This window comes from Sorex fumeus, unplaced genomic scaffold (genome assembly GCF_029834395.1).
Source record: "Sorex fumeus unplaced genomic scaffold, SorFum_2.1 ptg000061l, whole genome shotgun sequence".
Classification (NCBI taxonomy): Eukaryota; Metazoa; Chordata; class Mammalia; order Eulipotyphla; family Soricidae; genus Sorex; species Sorex fumeus.
This window is the reverse complement of record NW_026606118.1, coordinates 33557217-33580764: the sequence shown is the minus strand read 5'-3', so window position 1 is coordinate 33580764 and position 23548 is coordinate 33557217. Positions and strand designations below refer to the sequence as shown.

Below are 23548 nucleotides of genomic sequence, written 5' to 3'. Positions count from 1 at the left end.
AGACACCGTTTCTCCTGTGGGAAAGAAGAAATGTAACAAAAGACATGTCTTATTCTTCCTGGATTGAAACTATTATGTTGGACTTTTTAAATTGAATTCCAAAGACCCCATGTTAAGGAAGCAAGATGCTAGGGTCATTTTTTTCTACAGAATCTTCTTTCCAGAACTAATCTGCTTAATTTCTAGGTCCTTCAGAAAGTGACAAAATGTTTAGTTATGATCCCTAGGTTGTAAGTGAATATTGCTTACATATTTTAAAATTGTAGCTACAATATGGAAAAGGAAGCATCATGACCTGCATATCTTGTTCTGTCAGATATCTTCCTTGTTAAGGCAGCAGTATGCCTCGTGAAACTCACTTTACATGTTATTATGACTGGTACTGGGCTGTGGAGTTCCCAGATGGCCAGAAAAGCATCATCTCTGGCAGTGACTGGAGCATCTAGGGAAGAAATTAGCATACGCATTGGTGCATCCAAGGCATCCCCAAACTTTTGAGGTCTCTAGAAATAGAACAAAAGACAGACAAGGACAAATTCCTTTCTCCTCTTCTAGAGCTAAATCATTTTATCTTCTCTTGCCAGTGGACACCTACTTTCCTGGTTCTTGGCCCTTCGAATTTATTAAGGGATTTATGTCAGTTCCTAATTCTAAGACATTTGGAACAGACTGATTTCCACAGTTAAATTTATGCTTCTTTGACCTCCATTATTGTGAGAAACAATTTCTATAATTAATAAATAAATAAGATTATGTATCACATGTCTTATACAACATTGATATATATATCCATTCCTTTGTATTGAAGCATATCTCTATCTACAGACCTACATTTCCTGTTTCTATTACTCTAGGAACCTAATAGTGCCCTCATATGAAAGCAATAATATATATTTTTATATTAAGTTAAAATTTCATTTACACTCTATTTATTTTAGAAAATAGAGAAAACTAAAAAAAATCACCAGAAAAAGTCAAACTTCTATTGATATAAAGCTAATTAATACATACTTTATATTGTAAGAAATATACTTTTAAATTATGAGACTAATTTAAAAAAATTAGATTCTAAGTACTTATGAGCTACATTCCTCAGAGTTCTCTTCAAAAGCGAGGGTTTTATCTTTGTTATTTTTATCCACAGTAACCTACAGCAGTCCTTAAACACAAAATACAAGTTTAGTATAATGAACTCTTTTCAAATGCATTTTAAATGTAAACAATTGATTTACACAGTTTTTTCATTATCTAAACTAAATATCATTTTAAGATGTATCATATCTGAATTCTTGTAGATAGATATTATGATGTAACGATTTACATTAAATAAAAATATATTAAAATAAATTTGTTTTCATTATACTGCACACCCACTGGACATCCAAGACCCTATGATAAAAAATTTAAATTTAGCTGCCTTTCTCACATATGGACTTTGACAATGAGTAGGGTTATAGACAGCTTTATTATTTTTTTAATTATTTCAATTTGTGAATGCTGAAAACATTTTGCAGTGTCATTATTTTCTATTGATTCTACAATGTACATAAGACAAGAATGTTAGGGAAACAGTTCTTTTCAAAACCAATACTTTAGAATAAATATCATTGGAAAGTTAGAGTGAACTTTCTTGTTGTTCATAGGTAGTAGAAAATAGATAATTCAAGTAGGATTGCATTCAGGATTTCTCAGCAGGGTGCTCATGCAAAGTACAACGTGTGAGGCATGTAGGAGACCTGGGCACCAAGCGGAGTCCCCGAACCCCCGCCTGGAGTGACACTACGCGCTGAGCTACCAGTAAGCTATGAGCATCGCGGGATGTGATCCAAAAACCAAAACCAAAGATCCCTTTCTATGCAGATCCTCAAATGCTCACTCAATCGTTTGATAATATTTAAATACGGTTATCCTTGTGTTCCTCCAGAGAAATTTCTCACTCTCTGTGCAAAATGAGCGATGTATCACAAGAGGGCACTATGCTCCCAATTCAGACCCCCAAAGAATCTCAAGCGCAACTGTCTTCCGTCCCTATTTACCGCAGAAGATTCCAGAGTTGAAAATGGAACGTCTGCACGTGTGCTTTGAATTTGTACATAGGTAAAAGAGAGGACCCATTCTAGTTCGATCATTTCAAAGGGGAAAAAATAATGTAATGGGAATTACTAGTTTATCAGAACGGAAAGTCATTTTCATCTAAACCACAAGGTGGCGCCTCTTCACCTCTCGTTGTGTTGCGGCTAGCACAAAAGTTTGCAATTTCTTTTAAATTTGTCCTGACCATCAGCACTGCCATTTGTCCGGGGTGGGGTTAGGGTGGATGGGTGGGTAGGGGCTATGGTGGGGGGATACTTATTATAAGTAGCATTTTAATTAATAAATATGTAACTTATTTTTAAGAAAATTTTCTGGTTTTAGAAAATGTGATTTTGTTTCAAAAAATGTTAACACTGTGAAAGAAAAAGCTGTTTTCAAGCTAAAGGTTATTTTCTACCGTCCCCCAGCAAAAGTTCTTTTAATGTAGATTATGCTACGCTTCTCAATGTCTCTAGTTTCTGGTGATAAGTTAAAGCTTTATTTCATGTTGCCTCTAGTTTCTGTGATAGGCTAAAACTCTCTCCAAAGTATGGACAGCAATTCCTTTTTAGAGACTCGGTGCTAGTACAGAGGAAAGGGTACTTGCTTCACACCCAGCTGACCTGGATTCCAGCCCTGATGCCTCATAGGCTCCCTCAAGCACTGCAGGAGCGAGTCCTGAGCTCAGGACCAGGAGTAAGCCTGAAGCATTACCATGTGTAGTCCCCAGCCCTGACTCCCCACAAAAGAATAGTGGTGTTTATAAAAGTTAACGCATTGTTTCAGGTAACCAATGTGAGTCTTTAGGTTAATCCCCTGAGATAATATTTCAGTTGTGTATGGTGTGGGGAATGGGTTTGGGGTCTTTTAACAAAAATCCCAGGGGATTCTGACACACATCCAGCTTTTGGAATCACGGATCAAGATGACACACAAGGGAACGTGATTTAAATTAACATTAAGGGTGGCAAAAAGATTTTAAATGTTTCTATGAGAACAGGAATAAAAAAATGTGAGGAGTAGAAAATAAATGAGTAATATTTAAAACAGATGAACTGAAATATCAAGTTAAGTGAATGAGAAATGGTTGTTTAAATGACTGAGATAAGAACAGACACTTTGAAGCAAGATGAATTTTATTTGGGAGATAATAAATTTTCACCAAATATGTATGCTAGTATATTATACATTATTATATAATTAAGAATATATAACGTAATATTTATTTGACACATATATATATATAAACTTAGATAGTATCTCCAAGTTCCTTTGTTTTAGACTAGGAATTACCATAATTCAAATATCCATGGATTCCATGAATAGAGGAAAGGACCCTGGAGCACCAATATATTTAAGCTGGGGAGTAAGGGCTGAATGACCAGCACTGCAGGTCAGGAACTTGTTGTGCTAGTACAATGGGCAAGGGGCTTATCTTGCTGGTACAGTGGGCAAAGAACTTATCTTGCTGGTACAGTGGGTAAGATGCTTATAATTTGTTATGTTTCTGCATTTTTCTTTGTCTTTTTTTTAAATTTTTTTTTATTAGTGAAACACCATGAGGTATAGTTGTAGATTTACAAGTTGTTGTGCTTGGGTTTCAGTTATGCAATGATCGAGTACCCATCCCACCACCGGTGCCCATTCTCCACCCCCACCAATCCCAGTATCCCTCCCAGCCCCCCAACCCCCATCCCACCCTGCCTCTGTGTCAGGGCACTCCCTTTTGGGTGCTGTGGTCTGCAGAAGAGACATTGGGTGGCAATCATGTTCGGTCCACAGATTACTTTCAGCAGGCATCTAAGATGTTTATTTTGCTGGTACAGTGGGTAAGTAACTTGCATGTGGGTCACTTGGATTCAATCTCTAGCAACTCTATGGTCCCCCAAGTAACTCCAGGAGTGATTCCTGAGCACAGAGCCAGGAGTCAGCCCTGAGCACAGTCAGATATGGCCCCAAATCCAAAATACAATTTTAAATAAATAAAACCTGGAAGCAGCAACATCATAAAAAAAAAAAACTTTTACCCCCAGAGTCTTCTCATAATTTAGTCAAAATAGCAAAAAGTTTTACCTGAAGGTCACGGTCACGGTCCTCCCGTTATTCATCGATTTGCCCTAGTGGGCCCAGCAACATCTCCATCATGAGACTTGTTGTTACTGTGTTTGACATATCGAATACATCACCAGTAGCTTGCCATGCTTTGCCGTGTGGGCAAGATACTCTCGGTAGCTTGCCAGGTTCTCTGAGAGGGATGGAGGAATCGAACCTGGCTCGGCCGGGCTGGCTCCGCCTGTTCTCTAATTCGGTGAGAGATCCTACATTCCTACATTTCATATAACTAACCAATATTACTCTTACTTTATTACATGTTCACCATAGTCATTAAATGTGCTTCCCAAAAAGAGTGGGAAAGGTTTAAGGGAGAAAAAAACAAAAATTGAAAAAAAAAGGAGAGAATAAAATAAAACCCAAATTGAAAAGGTATAAAAGAGAATGGAAGCAATGATTTCTGTGACAAAGGCAACGGAGAAATTGAATACAATTGTATTCAAAAATAATCAATCTTTGGCCCTAATAGTGTAGGGAAAAATGCATTTATTTTAAAAATTGCACAAAGTGTGGAGAATAAAATAACATAACGTGAGACGGACACCCAAGGACAGTAGATACAAGGGCCAGAAAGATTGCTCCGTATCTGGAAGCCTGCCTCATGAGCGGAGGGGAGAAGGCAGCTGGAATAGAGAAAGGATCACTAAGAAAATGAGGGTTGGAGGAATAGGTCGGGATAGGAGATGTGTGCTGAAAGTAGATAAAGGACCAAACATATAACCTCTCATTATCTGCATTGCAAACCATAATGCCCAAATGTAAAGAGAGAGTATGGGGAATATTGTCTGCCATGGAGGCAGTGGGAGGGTAGGAAAAGTGAGGGTATACTGGGGATATTGGTGGTGGAGAATGTTCACTGGTGGAGGGATGGGTGTTCGATCATTGTGTGGTTGTAACCCAAACATGAAAGCTTGTAATATCTCACAGTGATTCAATAAAATTTTAAAAATTGAACAAAGTTTTGCTGAGCATTTTCTCGGTACTTGGTAGGATGTGAAGAAGAAGTGAAATGGCAATTTGCAACAAAGATATAATTCTCAACTTCAAGGAATTGTGTGGCCAGATGACATAGAAAAACATGCGTGGAATATAAAGTGATAAATTATTTGAGAAAGGGAGCACATGACGTTCTCAGGTAACAGATGCAGCTAACCCAGATGCTTGGGGTGGGAGAATGAGGAAAGATCCCTGGAGGAAGTTCACATGCAACTTATACTTCTGCTTGCATATTCCGGTGGCTTGGGCCAAACTGGTTTTCACTTCTCTGCTCTGCTTTGGCTGTGTGTTCTTCCATGGTCTTAGTGTTCCCTTTAAAATTGTGCCCTGTGAATTAGGTGGAAACTTCATATCCCTGTCCCACACCTAAGGAACCCCAGTGGACTAGATAAATAAAACTTTTCATTAAACTATGAAAAATTAAGAGTAGTCGAAGTAATAATTCAGTGGGTAGATAACAGCCTTGTACGCAGCCAATCCTGGTTTCCTCCTTTGCACCTCGTAGGGTCCCCTGAGCCTATCAGGAGTGACCCCTAAGCACAGCGCCAGGAATAAGCCCTGAGTACAGCTAGATGTGGTCCCCACCCAAAAAAATTTGAAAGAAGAAAAAGTAAGAATTCAGTCAAAAACCAAGTCAACCAAAATGAGATTTGGTTGATCATATAAATGAGATTTGCTCAAGCGGGCCCAGTAACAATGTGAGACTTGTTTGGCATATCGAATACATCATGGGTAGCTTGCCAGGCTTTGCCGTTTGGGCGAGATACTCTCGGGAGCTTGCAGGCTCTCCAAGAGGGGCAGAGGAATCGAACCCGGGTCAGCCAGGTTGGCTGTGTGCAAGACAAGCGCCCTACCCGCTGTGCTATATTGCTCCAGCCCAATGAGATTTGGTTTATCATATAAAATATTTTTTAAAAATATCTTTCTTTAGTGATGGGAAGTATATATATATATATATATATATATATATGTACATATACACATGTATACACATATACAAGTTTGTTAATTTCATGAGCATTTATCAAGGTTGCTGCCTTAAGGAATTAGAGGACCCCAGTGGACAACACAAGTTGAGAAAACAGAGTCAGAATTACAGGAAATCTGAGGAGGAGAGTTCACTTGAAAAACATGAAGAAGAGAGCTACACAGAGCAAGAACCCCACAACCAGCAGGCCATTCCATGGAGTGTTCAGTTGACTACTAATTAGCAACTGCCGAATCCCTGGGGAAAAAAAAACAAACTGAAAACAACTAAAGGCATAGTGCTTGCAGGTCACACAGGCTAAAGCAATGGCAATGTCTGTTCCCAAAGGCCAGAGTGGAAAAATCATAATTCAGAAAGCATCATCACTGTCACTGTCACTGTCCTCCCATTGTTCATCGATTTGCTTAAGCAGGCCCAGTAACATTGTGAGACTTGTTACTGTGTTTGGCATATTGAATACGTCACAGGGAGCTTGCCAGGCTTTGCCTTGCAGGCAAGGTACTCTCAGTAGCTTGCTGGACTCTCTGAGAGGAGCAGAGGAATCTATTAACAGAAAGCATCATATAAAATATTTTTTAAAAATCTCTTTCTTGGGGCTGGAGCGATAGCACAGTGGGTAGGGTGTTTGCCTTGCACACGGCTGACCTGGGTTCGATTCCCAGCATCCCATATGGTCCCCCGAGCACCGCCAGGAGTAATTCATGAGTGCAGAGCCAGGAGTAACCCCTTTGCATCGCCAGGTGTGACCCAAAAAGCAAAAAAAAAAAAATCTCTTTCTTTAGTAATGGGAAACCTTTAACCCTAGCTTAATGCTGCCCTATTCCCATCAACAAAGCTTAAGAGAAAGATCTTGACATTAAACTGTTTTCATGAAATGTAAAACACACCAAAGTTCAAAATTATTTATAGGAGCACAAAATATTTAGAAATTAATAAGGTAGATTTTACTTATTTTAACATTATTTTTGCTATTCTTTTGTAATACCAGGGATCAAACCCAGTTCCAAGGGCCTCAAACGTCTAAGACAAGTTCTCTATCACTGACTGACTCTGAATCAAGATATATTTATGTGTATATATATGGATATATATTGATATATGTGTATAAGTATATGTATGTATATATACACAGGTATACATATGTACTTATACATACTTATGTATATAATATGTATACCTGTGTATATATACATAAATATTGGTTTGGGCTTCCTCCTGGCTCTGCACTCAGAGATCAATCCTAGTGTGCTCAGGGGACCATATGGGATTCTGGGGATTGACCCTGGGTGAGCCACATGCAAAGCATGTGCCTACCTGCTGTACTATTGCTCCATCCAAGAATCAAGGTAAATTTTAAAGTGTCTGATATTCAATCAGCAATTATTCTCTCCAAAAGAGTTCTGCAAAGAAGCAGGAAAATATAGCCTATAATGGATTTTTTTTTGCGTCACACCCAGAGATGCACAGGGGTTACTCCTGGTTCATGCACTCAGGAATTACTTCTGGTGGTGCTCAGGGGACCATATGGGATGCTAGGAATCAAACCCGGGTCACCTGCATGCAAGGCAAATGCCCTACCCACTGTGCTATTGCTCCAGCCCCTATAATAGATTTTTAATTATGATATTTTTATTAAGGCAGCATGATTTACAAAGTTGTTCATGATTTGGGTTTTGGGTATACAATGTTCTAATACCAATCCCATTACTATTACAACTTCTCTCCAACAAAATTCCCTGAGTTCCCTCCCACTACATAATGATTTTTACAAATATAAACATTGAATCTGGTTAGAAATGTCAAGGTGATGGAATTAGAAAACAAGAACATTTTAACAGTTCTTAGAACCATTCCATATGTTAAAGAAAGCGTGGGAGAAATTGTGAACATATTAATTAGATACAAAGAAAACATAAAAAATGATTCATCAGAAATTTAAATGGGTAAAAACCACCATGTCTGATGAAAATGCATCAGTGTCCAAGATGTTACTGAGTTTAAAAGCATGTCCTGAAATACATCGGCAACGAGCTCATCTCCTGTGACTTTCACAGTGACTTTCATAGCGTCACCTAGTCTTCCATCAGTGATACTGATGCTGTTGACTTTGCACTGTAAAACAGTTTATCAAGTCATTTCCAGGTATAAATATATATATGTATATATATGCAAAAATATATTTCCCTCTAAGATTGGTTGTCTCCTACTTTGAACCCCATCAAACATGGTATGGAACTCTTGGAGTATGGATATGAGTATGAATTCATTTATTTTTAGTTTGTGTATTTTGAGGGTCTAGGGTCCACATCCATCAGTGCTCAGGATTTACTTGTGCTCAGGGACATTCCTGGTGTTGCTTTGTGGACTCCACGTGGCACTGATGATAGACCTGGGCCTGGCAACAGGCAGGCTATGCACCTAATCCCTGTACTATGTCTCTGCCCCACTCACAGAATCTTTGTGACTTTTTTCTTTGCTTTTTAAAATTTTAATTGATGAGGTCCTATGATTTATAATGTTAATGATAGGTTCCCATGAACATGAATTCCAGAACCTTACTCATCACTGGTGTACCCCCTTCCTCCTCCAAGGACCCCAATTCCCCTCTTTTCACCCCTAACTCAGTTGTGTCATTCACAGAATCTCTAAAGTGATAATTATGTATAAATGGTCTTTGAATGATAAAGGATTATGGACCAGAAGCTGAAAAAATATGGAATTTCTTTGAAATAAGTTTTCATTAAGAGTCCACAGCTGTGACGCCCCAGAGACCCATGTAATTCTCTGAGCTCCCCCAGAGACATCATCAATAAGGCACCATGAACAGTTGGAAGGGCAGGAAGGCCACTGAATCTTCTGTCCTCTCCAGTAACTGCTGTTGGCTGCAAGCTGGAGAAAAGTCTGCACTGTTCCTTTCTAACTCCCATCCTATAATTAAACTTTCACCTATTACACTGCACTTTTCCACTGAGGGACACATCAGAAGTGTAGTAAGTTCAGTACTTCCATTATTTTTTTCAATGACCACATAGTGATTTGTTTATTTCTTTCTATTAACATTTTTTGTACTCTAATAATTTGAGAGTCTTTTTTTTTTTGGCTTTTGGGTCACACCTGGCGATGCACAGGGGTTACTCCTGGCTTTGCACTCAGCTGCAAAAATTGCAATTACTCCTGGCGGTGCTCAGAAGACCACATGGAGTGCTTGGAATCGAACCCGGGTTTACTACATGCAAGGTAAATGCCCTACCCACTGTACTATGGCTCCAGCTCCCATAATTTCAGAGTTTTAAAGTTGGAAACATTACACTGCATTATTGAACATCCATCCAACTTCCTCCAGTGATACCATCCTATAAAATCTTAATATATCATTAAAACATATTAAATTGATATTGTAACAGTATAAACTGCAAAAAATAATCACATTTCACTAGTATTTCACATCCCCTTATTTGGGAGAGGAAAAGGAGGGACAGAAATGTATGTTAGCACTTCAGAATTTTATCATATTTGTATTTTTTCATTTTTTTTCTCACAAATTAGGGCAACAGTTATCCCATCATATGTTTATTTTTAAATCAAAGTTTATTGATTTGCTGCTGATTTACAATACTATTAAAGTCATCTCCACAACTCTAGAAATGTTTATGCCCAGAAAGCTTCAGGGCTGTCAAAATGGCCCTCTCTACCCAGACCTCCTACCCACTTCATTTTATCTCTTGTTGCCATGATATTTTTCAAAGCCTAAGAGTTTCCTTAGTTTTTCCAGTATGTTTTCTATAGTTATGTACACCCACATATGAATGAAACTATTTGGTAATGAATTCTTTTTGACTTTCTAACTAATTTCAATAGACATAATTATCTAAAGTTCTATCCATGTTATCACAAAAACAGGTAATGATTTCATTTTGTTCATAGCTGAGTAGCATTTTATTGAGTATCACTATCGCTATCACCCCGTTGTTCATTGATTTGCTTGAGCGGACACCAGTAACGTCTCCATTTATCCCTGTCATGCGCTAATGTAGCCCGATGGCATATTGGGGGCTCTTTCAGGGTCAGGGCAATGCGGACCGTCATTGTTACTACTTCTGGCATATCGAGTACACCACAAGTAGCTTGCCAGGCTCTGCTGTGTGGGCGGGATACTCTCAGTAGCTCGCCGGGTTCTCCGAGAGGGATGGAGGCTTTTGGGGCAGTCTTTAATAACCCTTACAGTTGTTCCCAGTCAGGCATATATGTGGGCAGGAGACTCTAAGTAACCTGCTGGGTTCTCTGAGAGTGAGAATTAGACAATAAGAGGTCTATTTGTCCCCATTTGTGGCCGCGTACTCCCATGTGCTTGGCTTTATAGTGCTGGATCTTGGCCATTGATGGGGTTACACAGCAGTTGGTGGGTGTAACTGTCTAGCTACTGGAATCTGGGGGATCTGGGTGGAGGAAGCCCAGTCCCAAACTGAGCAGGTGTGGAGATCTCAGCCCTGGATCCCACACACCTGGATTCCTCTGCCGGTTCCTTCATGCGTGAGGCCCATCCTAGTGTGTGGAGAGCAGTCTCAGCATGGCTGTGGCTGGGTCCCGGAGGTCTTCAGCTGCCAGGGCTCTGCTCAGGGCGGAGAGGGAAACTCAACCCGCCCCCCCTCCAAGGGGCCCCAGTGAGGACCGCACAAGGGCAGGAGACTCTCTGTATATGTATATGTATATGTATATGTACCTAAAAAAAAAGTGAGCCTTCTAATACTTTTGGAAGGAAGGGGAGTTCTCAATCAGTGCTCAGGAGGCCCACGGCCACTTCTGGCTCTTCTTGGCTAACTGAACTGTTTGGATGATTCTAAGGAGAGAGGATTTCGCTCTGGGCTTGTCACATAGGGAATCTCCAGGGTCATCCCTTGGGAGGGGACCACTAGGGCCATACCCCGCCCCCCTACCTCTCCCATGTGCTGAGAGGCCTCCAGGACCCCCTGCCCTGTTTGCTGGTGGGGATGGTGGGAAAGAGATTTTTTTCTTTTTTAGATCACAGGGGTTACTCCTGGCTCTTCACTCAGGAATTACTCCTGGCAGTGCTCAGGGGACCATATGAAGTGCTGGGAATCGAACTTGGGTTGGTCGCATGCAAGACAAACGCCCTACCCACTGTGTTGTCGTTCCAGCCCTGAAAGAGATTTTTAAATTCATAGCTACAATCAGTGGATTTGGGCTTCAGTTTCCTTGTACACTAATGTTTTCCTCCTCTGCAGCAGATTGGCTCAATAATGACTGATGAAAGATTGTTTAAAAGCTATACACTGGCTTTCTACAGAGCGCAAATGCATCAAATGCATCTTAATTAAACAAAAGAAAAGCACAGGAAATCTTGCACTAGTTGTTGATATCCATTGAATATTTTAAAAGAAGGCAAGAAAATCAATTGCCTCTAGTTAATTGACTTTCTGTCAAAGTGACAAAAAGAACACTGTCCAACCTCAGAATTAGTTTCCAAGTTTACTGCCCTGTTCCTCCTGCCTAGGGAATGGGATTGTCATCGTTTATTCCAAAATTTCTGCTTCTGCAAATTAAAGCCAGCGGAGTTTTAAAGAGCAGAGGATTAAATAGTCTGTGTAAAGCAACACCCCTCTTGCGAATCAGGAGGACAGTGGAGTGCTGGGTGCTTGCAGTGCGTCTAGTAAGATTAACTTCAAGCTTTCCTTCATCTGTCTTGCAATAGTCACAATAGCGGGTCCATCACCGAAATTGTAGGGTGAAGGAAGGAAAGTTCTTCCACTGTACCTATATACAAAGCATGTCCTCAGCACTGCTCCCAATGCCACTCAAGTGATTCAAGTTAATACCTGAATAAAGAAGTATAATTTCTTTAAATTGACAACTATTGGACTGAATAATAAAATGATTGAAAAGGAATGATAAAGATTGGAAAGCATGGGGCTGGAGAGATAGCACAGCGGGTAGGGTGTTTGCCTTGCACACGGCCGACCCGGGTTTGATTCCCAGCATCCCATATGGTCCCCTGACCATCACCAGGAGTAGCTCCTGAGTGCAGCGCCAGGAGTAACCCCTGTGCATCGCTGGGTGTGACCCAAAAAGAAAAAAAAATTAAAGCAGTAATAGGGAATTAAATGTGGAAATTAATCTAACATCAACAAAAGGAGATAAGAAAGCATCAAGTGAAGTACATAAATTATCGTAAAATGGAAGATGAAATTAAAGCAGAAGCCATAGTAAAATTAAAATTAGAACATTTAAAAAAATGGGCTTAGTATAACCACAGGGCAGGGAAAGGTTAAGACAAATACGACTTATCTTAGAGCTAGTTTCTAGAAAAGAAGTATTAACCGTCAGGTATTTGAATACAAAATGAGAATCAATAAACTTAGCAGGAAAGGAGGATAATTGAGATGTGGAGTCCAGCGAACGCTGAGCTCCGCGTGTCCTAGTTCTGCTCCAGCGCGGCACGATTTACATCAGAAACAATGCCGCCCTCTAGCGGCCAGCAGAGACGCTCTTTCCTTGAATATATGGTCACCTCTTGAATTGGTTAACAATACTATTATATTGCTCGAGCGGGCCCAGTAACGTCTCCATTGGAGACTTTGTTGTTACTGTGTCTGGCATATCGAATACTCTCGGTAGCTTGCCGGGCTCTCCGAGAGGGGCGGAGGAATCGAACTCGGGTCGGCCATGTTGGCCACGTGTAAGGCGAACGCCCTACCCGCTGTGCTATCGCTCCAGCCAGAATGATTTGGGAGAATCAATTTTTCCAGGTATGTCCTATTATAGAATAATTTATCTAATATTTCTCCAGAGAATACTCACTACTATATATTTGGTTTATGACCATGAGAAAAGCACAAAATGAATTATACCTTACTCCACACTCTAAGATGTCTTCCCTTTTTTTTTTTTTGTTTTTGAGATTGTTCATCACTCTCTGGATTTTCCAAGTTCTTCGTTAATTTTGAACCCCAAGTTACTCATTTGTAGTTAGAACTAGCCAACTGTCAGTTACTCGTTTCTTGTGCCAGAGAATCTGTGAAATAACTCCAATCCAATTCCCTTCACCATGCCAAAATCATTAATCATATCTACAGAAGAAAGTTTGTATGCAACATTTTACACAATCTGTATTCCTCATTGTTTTTATAACCTTTTATCCTAAATGATTTTAAAACTTAAAAGTTGCAAGTTTAGTATGAAATTTATTTTTTAATTTGGAGGGAGCGGGCATAAGCTACGACCAACAGATCCTGGCTCTGTGTGCAGGGTTATGACAGACAGTAGTTAGGGACCATACCTGGTGCTGAGGAAGAAAATGGGGTTAGCTCTGCATAAGGCAAGTGCCTAAACCCATATAAGGTCTCTCCAGACCCTAAAAGCTTCTATTCTTAACCCATAACCTTCTCTTGTTGTCACTTACAATATTTTATTTATTCTCTTTAGAAACAATGATAGAATTCTGTTCTGAATCACTTGAGAATAAATTAAACTATAAGTTGAATCCATATGGAATGAAGCACCATATTTCTCCATAATATGTAATATTACTTTTAAAATCTTAGAAATATATACTTATTAATTCTGTAATTCTACTTGGAGGTGAATACTAATAAAGATAAAAACATTTTAATTACAAGACCCAATGCCAGCAATATTTATCATACAGAACAACTTGGGATACTTTTTTGTTTGTTTTTGTATGGAGGGGGGGGCCACACCTAGTGGTACTCAGGGCTTTACCCTGGCTCTGCACTCAGGAATCAACGCCTGGCAGAACTGGGGGACCATATGTAGCAGTGGATCTCAAACCCAGGTTAGCCACATGCAAGGCAAGTTTCCTCCCCACTGTCCTATCTTCCTAGCCCACAATTAAACAACTGGGAACATCCTGTTTGTTCAATCATAAGAATCTGGCTGAGTAAATTATATAGTACAAATTTATATATTACTTTCAAATTCCCTCCTGCCTGCCACTTACCACTGGCTTCTCTAGTCATGAAGAGAAAGCTCAAAGTTTTTTATATGTCTGTTTCTGTAGACTGTATCACCCAGACTAACAAAAGCATCCTTAGATACCTCCACCACACTGGCCTTGATGAACATGGGTTTTCCCACCTCCCCCCTTCCCCAAATATCAAAGGAGTCACTATCACATATGGAGACTCTACAAGTCCCCAGGGGTAAACACTTCCTCTGAATTCCTAAGATGCATGTGACTCACTTCCTCCCAGGCAGCAGAAAAGAGCCCCTGGCTTCTTCAGGAAGCTCAGTGTAAACAAACTACCAGCTAATATAATCAGAATCCTTCAGATAGGTTGGCAAAATAACCTATTTCAGAGAAAAAAAGCCAATTCTCTAAAATTATAAGTATTCTTGAGAACTACAGGTGAAGGTCAGATATATTCTCTGTAACATCACAAAAAGATTCCTTGGGAGGGCTGGAGATAGCACAGCGGGTAGGGCATTTTCCTTGTAAGTGGTCAACCCGGGTTCGATTCCCAGCATCCCATATGGTCCCCAAGCACCACCAGGAGTAATTCCTGATTGCATGAGTCAGGAGTAATCCCTGTGCATCACTGGATGTGACCCAAAAAGCAAAAAATAAAATAAAATAAAATAAAATAAAAAAAGATTTCTAGGATAAAAACATGTAGTCTTCAGAAATTGTATCCTTTTCCTCTCACATAATTGCTTACATTTTTTCTTATATATTTTTTCTTATATATATATTTCTTATATATGATTGCCTTCCTCAGCAAAAAAAGGAAAACAAATTATGAATCAACTTTCTGAAGATTATTTTACTTTGATAAATCAGATTGAGAAATTCTGACCTAAAAATAAATATAAGATTTCAAATAGCGAGTGCTTGGAATAATTACATTTCTTACACAAATATATGAATAGTGATATTTATATAGCACTTACAAAATAAAAAGGTGTAAAGTTCATTATAAAACTTACTATCACAAACATTTTATGAAATGGAAAAATTGTGAGAATCAGGACAGAAACACTCCAAAGTACAGTGTTTAGTTAAAAAGATGACAGAGTTCATGCCAAAGACGATATTTGTCAGGGAGAAGGGGCTTGAAAATTTATTGTCTCTTGTATTGCAAGTGATAATACAAAACATCTGTATTGTCCCTTGCTTCTTCCAAGGAGTATATGAGATACCACACACACACATACACACACACACAATTAACTTTATTGAGTTTATTTATATATGATCCAAACAGATTGCGCTTAAGAAATGAGGGAAGGGGACTGAGTGATAATATAGGGGCAGGGCATTTGCCTTGCACACAGCCGACCTGGGTTCAATCCCCAGCATCCCATATGGTCCCCCAAGCACTGCCAGGAGTAAATCTTGAGTGCAAAGATAGGAATAAGCTCGGAGCATCACTGGCTGTGACCCAAAGAAGAAAAAAAAAAAAACAAGAAAGAAACAAATGAGGGAAGGACACAAGAGATTTAGCTGATCTACACAAAGAGAAAGAAAAAAGCAACAAGTCTTTCCAATTGATGACCATTTTATTAGGGAAAGTTGGCTTATTAACAGACAAAAATATACCTACAAGAGCAATTGTGACAGATGCAGTCAGTTTGCAGTGTGTGTGAGACTGGAGAGGGTCAGTGTGATGCTGGAGCACCTCACAGCTCATACCTCCTTGGTGGGCCACACTGCTCAGCTTGGACCCCGCCCTCCCTGCACAGGGCTGGCTGCCCCCACCTGCCTTCTCCTCTGTCCATCTCACTTCTGGACCAGAATTCACATGTCTTTTCTTTCTTTTCTGAGAAAGGATGATACAGCCCAAGCCAAAAATACACCTGGGCAAGGGCAGAACAAGGACAAAAGAATAAAACATCACCTTTGGAATAGATTTGGCATGAATTAACAATGCCAATAAATCTGGGTAGGTAAAGAAGCTGATTGTGGCATTCTCAGAAAAGACTGTGGGAAGGGGACTCTGGATAAATCCCCAAAAGAGGCAGGTGCTATATAACCACTGTAATATCTGTGAGGACCTGGAGTATGCCCCCTTTATATTTTGAACAGAAATTTATTCTTTCAAAGGAGTACAGACCCTCCAAATTAAAGCATGAAAAAGCAACACTGACTGTTTCATTAAATTGGGATGTGGAAGGAAATAAACTACCCCTTTATTTTCTTCTCACCCTGATTTTTTCTAACGTTTAAAAAAAAAGACAGCCATGGGGCTGGAGTGATAGCACAGTGGGTAGGGCGTTTTCCTTGCACACAGCCAACCCAGGTTCAATTCCCGGTATCCCATATGGCCCCCTGAGCACCGCCAGGAGGGACCTCTGAGTATCACTGGGTGTGACTCAAAAAGCAAAAAAAAAAAACAAAACAAAACAAAAAAAAAAAACAAAAAAAAACCCAGCCAGATTGGTGTTGCTTTTGATAACTCACAGCTGAAATCAGAGATTTCTGAGGACACGAAGAGAAAGGGAATGACGTCGTCCCTAGAGCCGGGGGGGTCAGGGGAGGAACGGGATGCCGACAGGAGGGTCTCCATGCTCCCCAGACTCAGCCATCGAAGCCACAGTGTCTGTAATTTGCACATGAAGTGAGAGGCGTGGACGGTGGTCGGTGGTCGAACAGCGGCCCAAGCTAGGACCAGGGCCACACGCTGAACAACATGAGGCACAGGTGCATCAGGAGGAAGCCGCGCCTGCGCGTCGCCAAGGAGGAGGAGGAAGAGGAGGAGGAGGAGGAGGAGGAGTAAGGTACTTCACACACTGGAGGTGCTGCTTTGTAGGGCCTTTCTATGTCTGGAGGGGATGCTGTCATTCCTTGAATCTGGAGGGAAAGAGCAGATACAGTGAATGAGGGTCTGGTTCCTGGGCAGCGTGGTGGTCTTGAGGTTAAGGATCCGAAGATAGGGTGTAGCTGCTGGATGAGTCCAATGTCACTTGAGGGGGGGGGAGTCGGTTTCAGAGGGAGGTGGAAAGGGGAACAATTGTTGGAGTCCTCCCTGGCAGGACCCCTTGACCCCTAGAGGTGGCTGGACCCACTCCCATCTTCTCTGTAAATTTCTGGCATTTCTAAGAATTTCGTAGATTAATTGGTCTTGATTTGCTTCTCTAAACTTGCTCGGATTGGGACTGGGGCCTCCTCCACCCAGATTCCCCATCTTCCAGGCGTTAGACCCACCAACTACCCCTGGCGCCGTATAATCCCATCAATGGCCAAGATCCAGAGACTATAAAACCCTGCTCCCGGAAGCACGCAACATCTTATTTTCTGGGTCTTACTATGGAGAACCTGGCAGGCTATCAAAAATATCCTCCTCACACGCAGAGTCTGGCAAACTCCCCGTGGCGTAATTAATATGGCAAAAACCAGTAACAATGATGGGTCTCATTCTCCTGACCCTGAAAGAGCCTCGAATTTGGCACTTTTTAAAATCTCAGGGTTAGAATGAAGGAGACGTTACTGGGGCCTGCTCGAGGCAATCAATGATCAACAGGATGACAGTGATACAGTGATTTGCTTAGGCCCATGGCTTGAGATGTGAAAACACACATCTTGGGGTGTCAGCAATATTTCCACCTTGCCTTGGCCTTAAAGCACCGAGAACAGTGCTCCAGCAACTTCTTCCTAGTCATAATATTACCCCGCTTACCCCGCTTTCCCCCATCACCTGCTCATTAGTGCATGTAAGCACATTCTCTCAGCTTCTATCTAACCATACTTTGGTCTTGATTTGCTTCTCCTAATAAATTTTGTCATATGACTAAGATTATCTGGCCTGTGTGGGTGGCCATGTCTCGAGCATCTGTTGCCCTAGACTTACACACCGACCATCTCCTCATTCCCAGGGTCTTCGTAGTTACGAGATAATGACAGATAATACTCCTTTGAGAGGAAGTGCTCCACAAAACAGGAACTTCTAATTTGCTCCTGCTTCACTCAATTCTATTTCTAAAGCAAATTTAGTCTTCAAAAAGAAGTGGATTTCAAAATTATCAGTCAACTCTAACCATCATTGAATGCATTATGAGACCCATCCAAAAACAAGCAGATGGGGGCTGGAGCGATAGCACAGCAGGCAGGGCGTTTGCCTTGCATGCGGCCAACCCAGGTTCAATTCCCAGCATCCCATATGGTCCTCTGAGCACCGCCAGGAGTAATTCCTGAGTGCATGAGCCAGGAGTAACCCCTGTGCATTGCTGGGTGTGACCCCCCGAAAGTAGCAACAACAACAAAACAAAACAAAACAGAGCAAAAAAAAATCAAGCAGATTCTTGATTTACAAATATGTGTCCCCTTCCCAGCTTTGTCACGGAGTCAGGCAGTAGCTCCCTTAGGGTTTCACAGAAGCCTCTGATGCAGTAGGACTTACCGACCACTCTGCATTGTCAGTCTTGGAGCATCTCACGTTCACAGGCAGGTTGAGGACAAGTTTATTGAAGGCGACACCTTCTTTTCTAGTCCATTTGAATTTATTCATTGCATCCATGAAAGTCAGGTTTCTATATTGCTTGGGGCTTTTTATAATAAAAGGCCAGGTCCTGAGTTTAAGAGGAATAACAAGTTTTCAGAAAAAATAAAGCATACCATGTGTTTATACCTTTTCAACAACCTTGTTTGTTTGTGTACATAGGTTGTCTACTGCAAAGCATTCATGAACTCTCTAGCAGTGACAAGTTATAGTGCATAGCACATAAAAAGTCTCTAAAATACAAACCCCTGTTTCAGTAACTGGAGTATTCCTCTTAGACAAACAGTTTTGACTCCAGAGCTTAAAATTCCTCACTCAATCTATTTTGGTTCTAGTTAATAGAACGGATAAGTATTATAAGTATTCAGTTATGAAGAATTGTAATGGCTCTGGCAAAATAAACAATAAAGCATCTTCATGCATGGTACTGCAACAGAGATGGCAATTTAAATTTTACACTGTTTAAAATCTGACCTCTGCTGCCTGCTCTGTTTTGGTTTGCCTAGGTGACAAAAATAGAAATGATCTAAAAATGAACCACTGTTCTGTTTCTTTTTACTGAAAAATAAACAGGGTAAAGACATTTGCTGTTTCCACTTGCTGCTCAAAAAAATCACACATAACAGGTCAAAAACTAGAGAAAAATTCAGAAGCATCTTGAAGGTCCAAGGACCTTCTGGTATGTTATCAAGGGTAGCCAGTCGATATTTGGCTCCCATGAAAACACACGAAGATGTTGTGGTGATTTTCAGTTATTACTAGCTAATTTAACCTCCTGCTTAGAAATTCCCACTCCTAATCTTCACAGTTTCATCATTTACTTAAATCACTATTCTCTTTTATACACCCAATTTACTCAGCTATAGCAAATGCTGTCTTTAAATACATGTTAGTGAGAAATGACTTTTGCTGAAGGTCACAAAATAGTGTAGAAGATGCAGTAAGTACTCTTTGTACAAAAGTAAAGAAAAAAACATGAACTGACACAAATGAACTCTGACAAAAGTAGAGAGTATGAAGGAAAGTGCCTCCCATAGAGGCAGGGGGAGGGGTGGGGTGGGAATGGCAGGAGGGTACACTGGGGACATTGGTGGTGGAAAATGTGCAACTGCTGGAGGGATGGGTGTTCGCTCATTGCATGACTGAAACTCAACCATGAAGCTTTGTAACTGCATCTCAGGGTGATTCAATAGAAATAAAATGAGCTCTGAGATTAGAAAAACAGTATGGTGATCACCAGAGAGAGAAGAGAATGAGACAGAAAAACAGGGAGGAAGATCCATAAGTGAAGGGAGAGAGCAAGAACCAGAATTTTGATAAGGATCATTATATATCATACACAGATGTGAGTTATAATTGTTAGATGTGAATTGTTACACATGAGCTAAAATTATAAACTGAAGTTATTTCAATCATAGTAAAACTGTCAGGAAGGCTGGAGCAGTAGCACAGAGGGTAGAGCGTTTGCCATGAACTCCCACGAGGCCGACCGGAGTTCGATTCCTCCGCCCCTCTCGGAGAGCCCGGCCAGCTACCAAGAGTTTCTTGCCCACATGGCAAAGCCTGGCAAGCTCCCGGTGACGTATTCGATATGCCAAACACAGTAACAACAAGTCTCACGAGGCAGACTTACTGGGCCCGCTCGAGCAAATCAATGAACAATGGAGGACAGTGCTTTAGTGCTACCGTGTCATGAAGGCTTGTACAGATATCCAAAATAAATATAAAACAAAACAATTCAAAAGGGCATCTTATGCTTTATAGGTAATGTCCTTATAATACAATGAAAACTAAAGTTAATTTCTTAGATATAAACTATTTTATTTTATTGATGATTTTGTTTTTGGGTGGTGCTCAGGGTTCACTCCTGTCAGAGACCATGGTGACCTATGAGGCACAGGTGATCCACGCCCAGAAGGCCACGTGCAAGGCAAGAACCTTACCCACTGAACCCAAGATGTAAAATAATTTAAAATAAAATGCTAAATGTAAAATCGATCCATCAAAACTAAAAGGTGGATAAACTGTCCAAACACTGTCTTCCCGTTGTTCATCAATTTGCTCGAGTGGGCCCAGTAACGTCTCCATTTTGAGACTTGTTGTTACTGTGTTGGGCATATGGGCAAGATATTCTCAGTAGCTTGCAGGACTCTCTGAGAAAGGCAGAGGAATCAAACCCAGCTCGGCCGGGCTGGCTGCGCACAAGGCAAACACCCTACCGCTGTGCTAATGCAGAAAAGTTATAAATCAAAAATCTAGGTGGAAGGGCATTCCCTTTTGTTCTCTCTCTCCTTTTGGGTGTTGTGGTTTGCAAAACAGGGGGGAATGGGGGAATGGGGGACGGGAGGGATACTGGGACCCGTGGTGGTGGAAAATGGGCACTGGTGGAGGGATGGGTATTTGATCATTGTATAATTGAAATCCAAGCACAAAAATTTGTAAGTCTACAACTGTACCTCATGGTGTTTCACTAATAAAAACTAGGAAAAAAAAAGAAATGTAGGTGGAACTCATCAGCCTGCAACCACATAAAACACCACGAGGTGTCGCTGGACTCTCGCTCTGGGGCGAATTGAACTTTCTACAGTGCAAAGTGAATACAGCAAAACACTGCCTAGAAGAACTCTTTAAAAACAAACAAACAAACAAAGCTTTGCCGCTAGGATATGTCAATAAATTATTATTCATCGGCATTTCACAGTAAACTGACAAAATAGGTATAAGTTCATTTGTAACATTACTATAAAAACATGGGGAAATTATGTAGAAGATGTCGTCCACTGGTTCATAGATTTGAGGCAGCAAGCCCAAGGCTGGCTGAGCTGGGCACGTGGACACCAAAAACCCTCTTGAGACAGACCTGCTAGCTGACACTTCTGCCTTCTTTTCTTTCCTTCGTTCAGACCCATGCTCTGTAATAATACAACAACAAACTACTTGTCATCTCAGTAGTTTTCCAGATTATCTCTGGAGAAAGAGAAGACTGAAATCCTCTGCATTTCTTCTTTTAAAAATTAAGTGGTTTGGGAGTGGGTTGTGGGGGGAGCACACCCAGTTCTGCTCAGGACTTTCTCCTAGCTCTATGCTCAGGGGTCACTCCTGGCAGAGCTCAGGGAATTCAAGTCCAGTTTGGTCACATGCAATGCAAGCACCTTATTGGCCTATCTCTTCTCCAGGTTCCCAAACTAAGTTTTAAACCAGAAAGAAATAACCTTAAAATATTAAGTGCTTCTACTATCAATGGTGCTGGGATTATTTAGGAATATTAAAATTGTAGTAGGGGGTATTGTATGAAAGGATAGAAGGTTAGCATTCCCCTTGACAAGGATGGAAGAGGCTTCGGCCTGCAACACACATATAGTTAAGGCACTGCCACCTACTTTGTGGCATCTAACCAATGTTTTTGTGCAGAAAGTAGATAAAGGACCAAACATAATAACCTCTCAGTGTCTATATTGCAAACCATAATGCCCAAAAGTAGAGAGCGAGTATGGGGAATATTGTCTGTCATGGAGGCAGGGGGAGGGTGGGAAAGGGGAGGTGTACCGAGGATATTGGTGGTGGAAATGTGCACTGGTGGAGGGAAGGATGTTTGATCAATGTGTGATTGTAACCAAAACATGAAAGCTTGTAGCTATCTCACAGTGATTCAATTAAAAAAAAAAAAGATTGTAGCAGAGGTTAACACAACTGTTTCCATATATCTGTGCACTGATGTAAATGTCAACCCAGATGCATATATTTATAAAGGGTATTATTTATGTATTAGTGTAGCTGATATAATAATTCACAATTCTATATCTCGCCTGCACGGCAGAGCTTGGCAAGCTCCCCGTGACGTATTCGATATGCCAAACACAGTAACAATAAAAGTCTCCAATGGACACGTTACTGGGCCCGCTCGAGCAAATCGATGAACAACAGGAGGACAGTGACAGTGACAGATATAACTTAACATTGATAAGTAAATGCTCTTTTGTATTTTAATTGAAGGATTTTAAAAAATTAATACAACAGAGGAATAAGCCTAAGATTATCCAAAACCATTTTGAGAAAGAAAAAAAGACAAAGTCTGGGTAACTGCAAACATTTTAAGACATAATGATAGACATAATGATAAAACTATTTAAATGGTATGAAATTATAGTAACAGTGAATAGCAGTGAAACATTAAACAAGACTCCAGAAATAGTTAAAGTATGGTCAAATGATTTCTGGCAAACATTCTAGAGCAATTCAGTTGGAGAGTGGGAGAGACATGACAGGCATAAAGCACATGCCTTGTATGCGGCCAGTCCTGGTTTGGTCCCTGGCACCACATCACTGATCACTGATCTCCCGTTGTTCATTGATTTGCTCGAGCGGGCCCAGTAACATTGTGAGACTTGTTGTTACTGTGTTTGGCATATCGAATATGATACGGGTAGCTTGCCAGGCTCTCCGAGAGGGGCGGAACAATCGAACTCGAGTCGACCGTGTCGGTCGCATGCAAGGCAAATGCCCTAACCACTGTGCTATTGCTCCAGCCCACTACATATGGCCCCTTAAGCACTGATACGAGTAAGTCTTAACATAGAGTCAAGAATGATCCCTGAGAATCACCAGGTGTGACCTCAAACAAAGTCAAGACAAATATTAAAAAGCAAACGGGTATTTTTTCACCAAAAGCACCTGAAACAACTTAATATATTGATAATGAGACTCAGCATTTACCTCATATTACATATAAAAATTACATTTAAAATGGATTAACATAAATGTAAAACCTGGAGTGATAGCATAGTGGGTAGGGCGTTTGCCTTGCACACGGTCAACCTGGGTTTGATTTCTCCATCTCTTTCAGAGAGCCCAGCAAGCTACCAAGAGTATCCTGCCCACACAGAAGAGCCTGGAAAGCTCCCTGTGGCAT

General features: G+C 40.7%; 1 protein-coding gene and 1 non-coding gene across 2 annotated transcripts in view; one reads left to right on the top strand and one right to left on the bottom strand.

Annotated features, from left to right (window-relative positions):
- Positions 1-16805: 16805 nt before the first annotated feature.
- Positions 16806-23548, bottom strand: part of MOXD1 (monooxygenase DBH like 1) — an 86746-nt gene continuing 80003 nt past the window's right edge. Inside the window, exons 11-12 of the mRNA XM_056126365.1 lie at positions 18541-18709; positions 16806-16994 (exon numbers count right to left, since the gene is read on the bottom strand). Of these exons, the coding sequence (XP_055982340.1) occupies positions 16806-16994; positions 18541-18709 (358 nt within the window). The remainder of the gene's footprint in view (positions 16995-18540; positions 18710-23548) is intronic.
- LOC130034866 (U6atac minor spliceosomal RNA) lies at positions 21923-22045 on the top strand. Its single transcript, XR_008794183.1, has one exon. It is a non-coding gene; the product is annotated as a U6atac minor spliceosomal RNA (small nuclear RNA).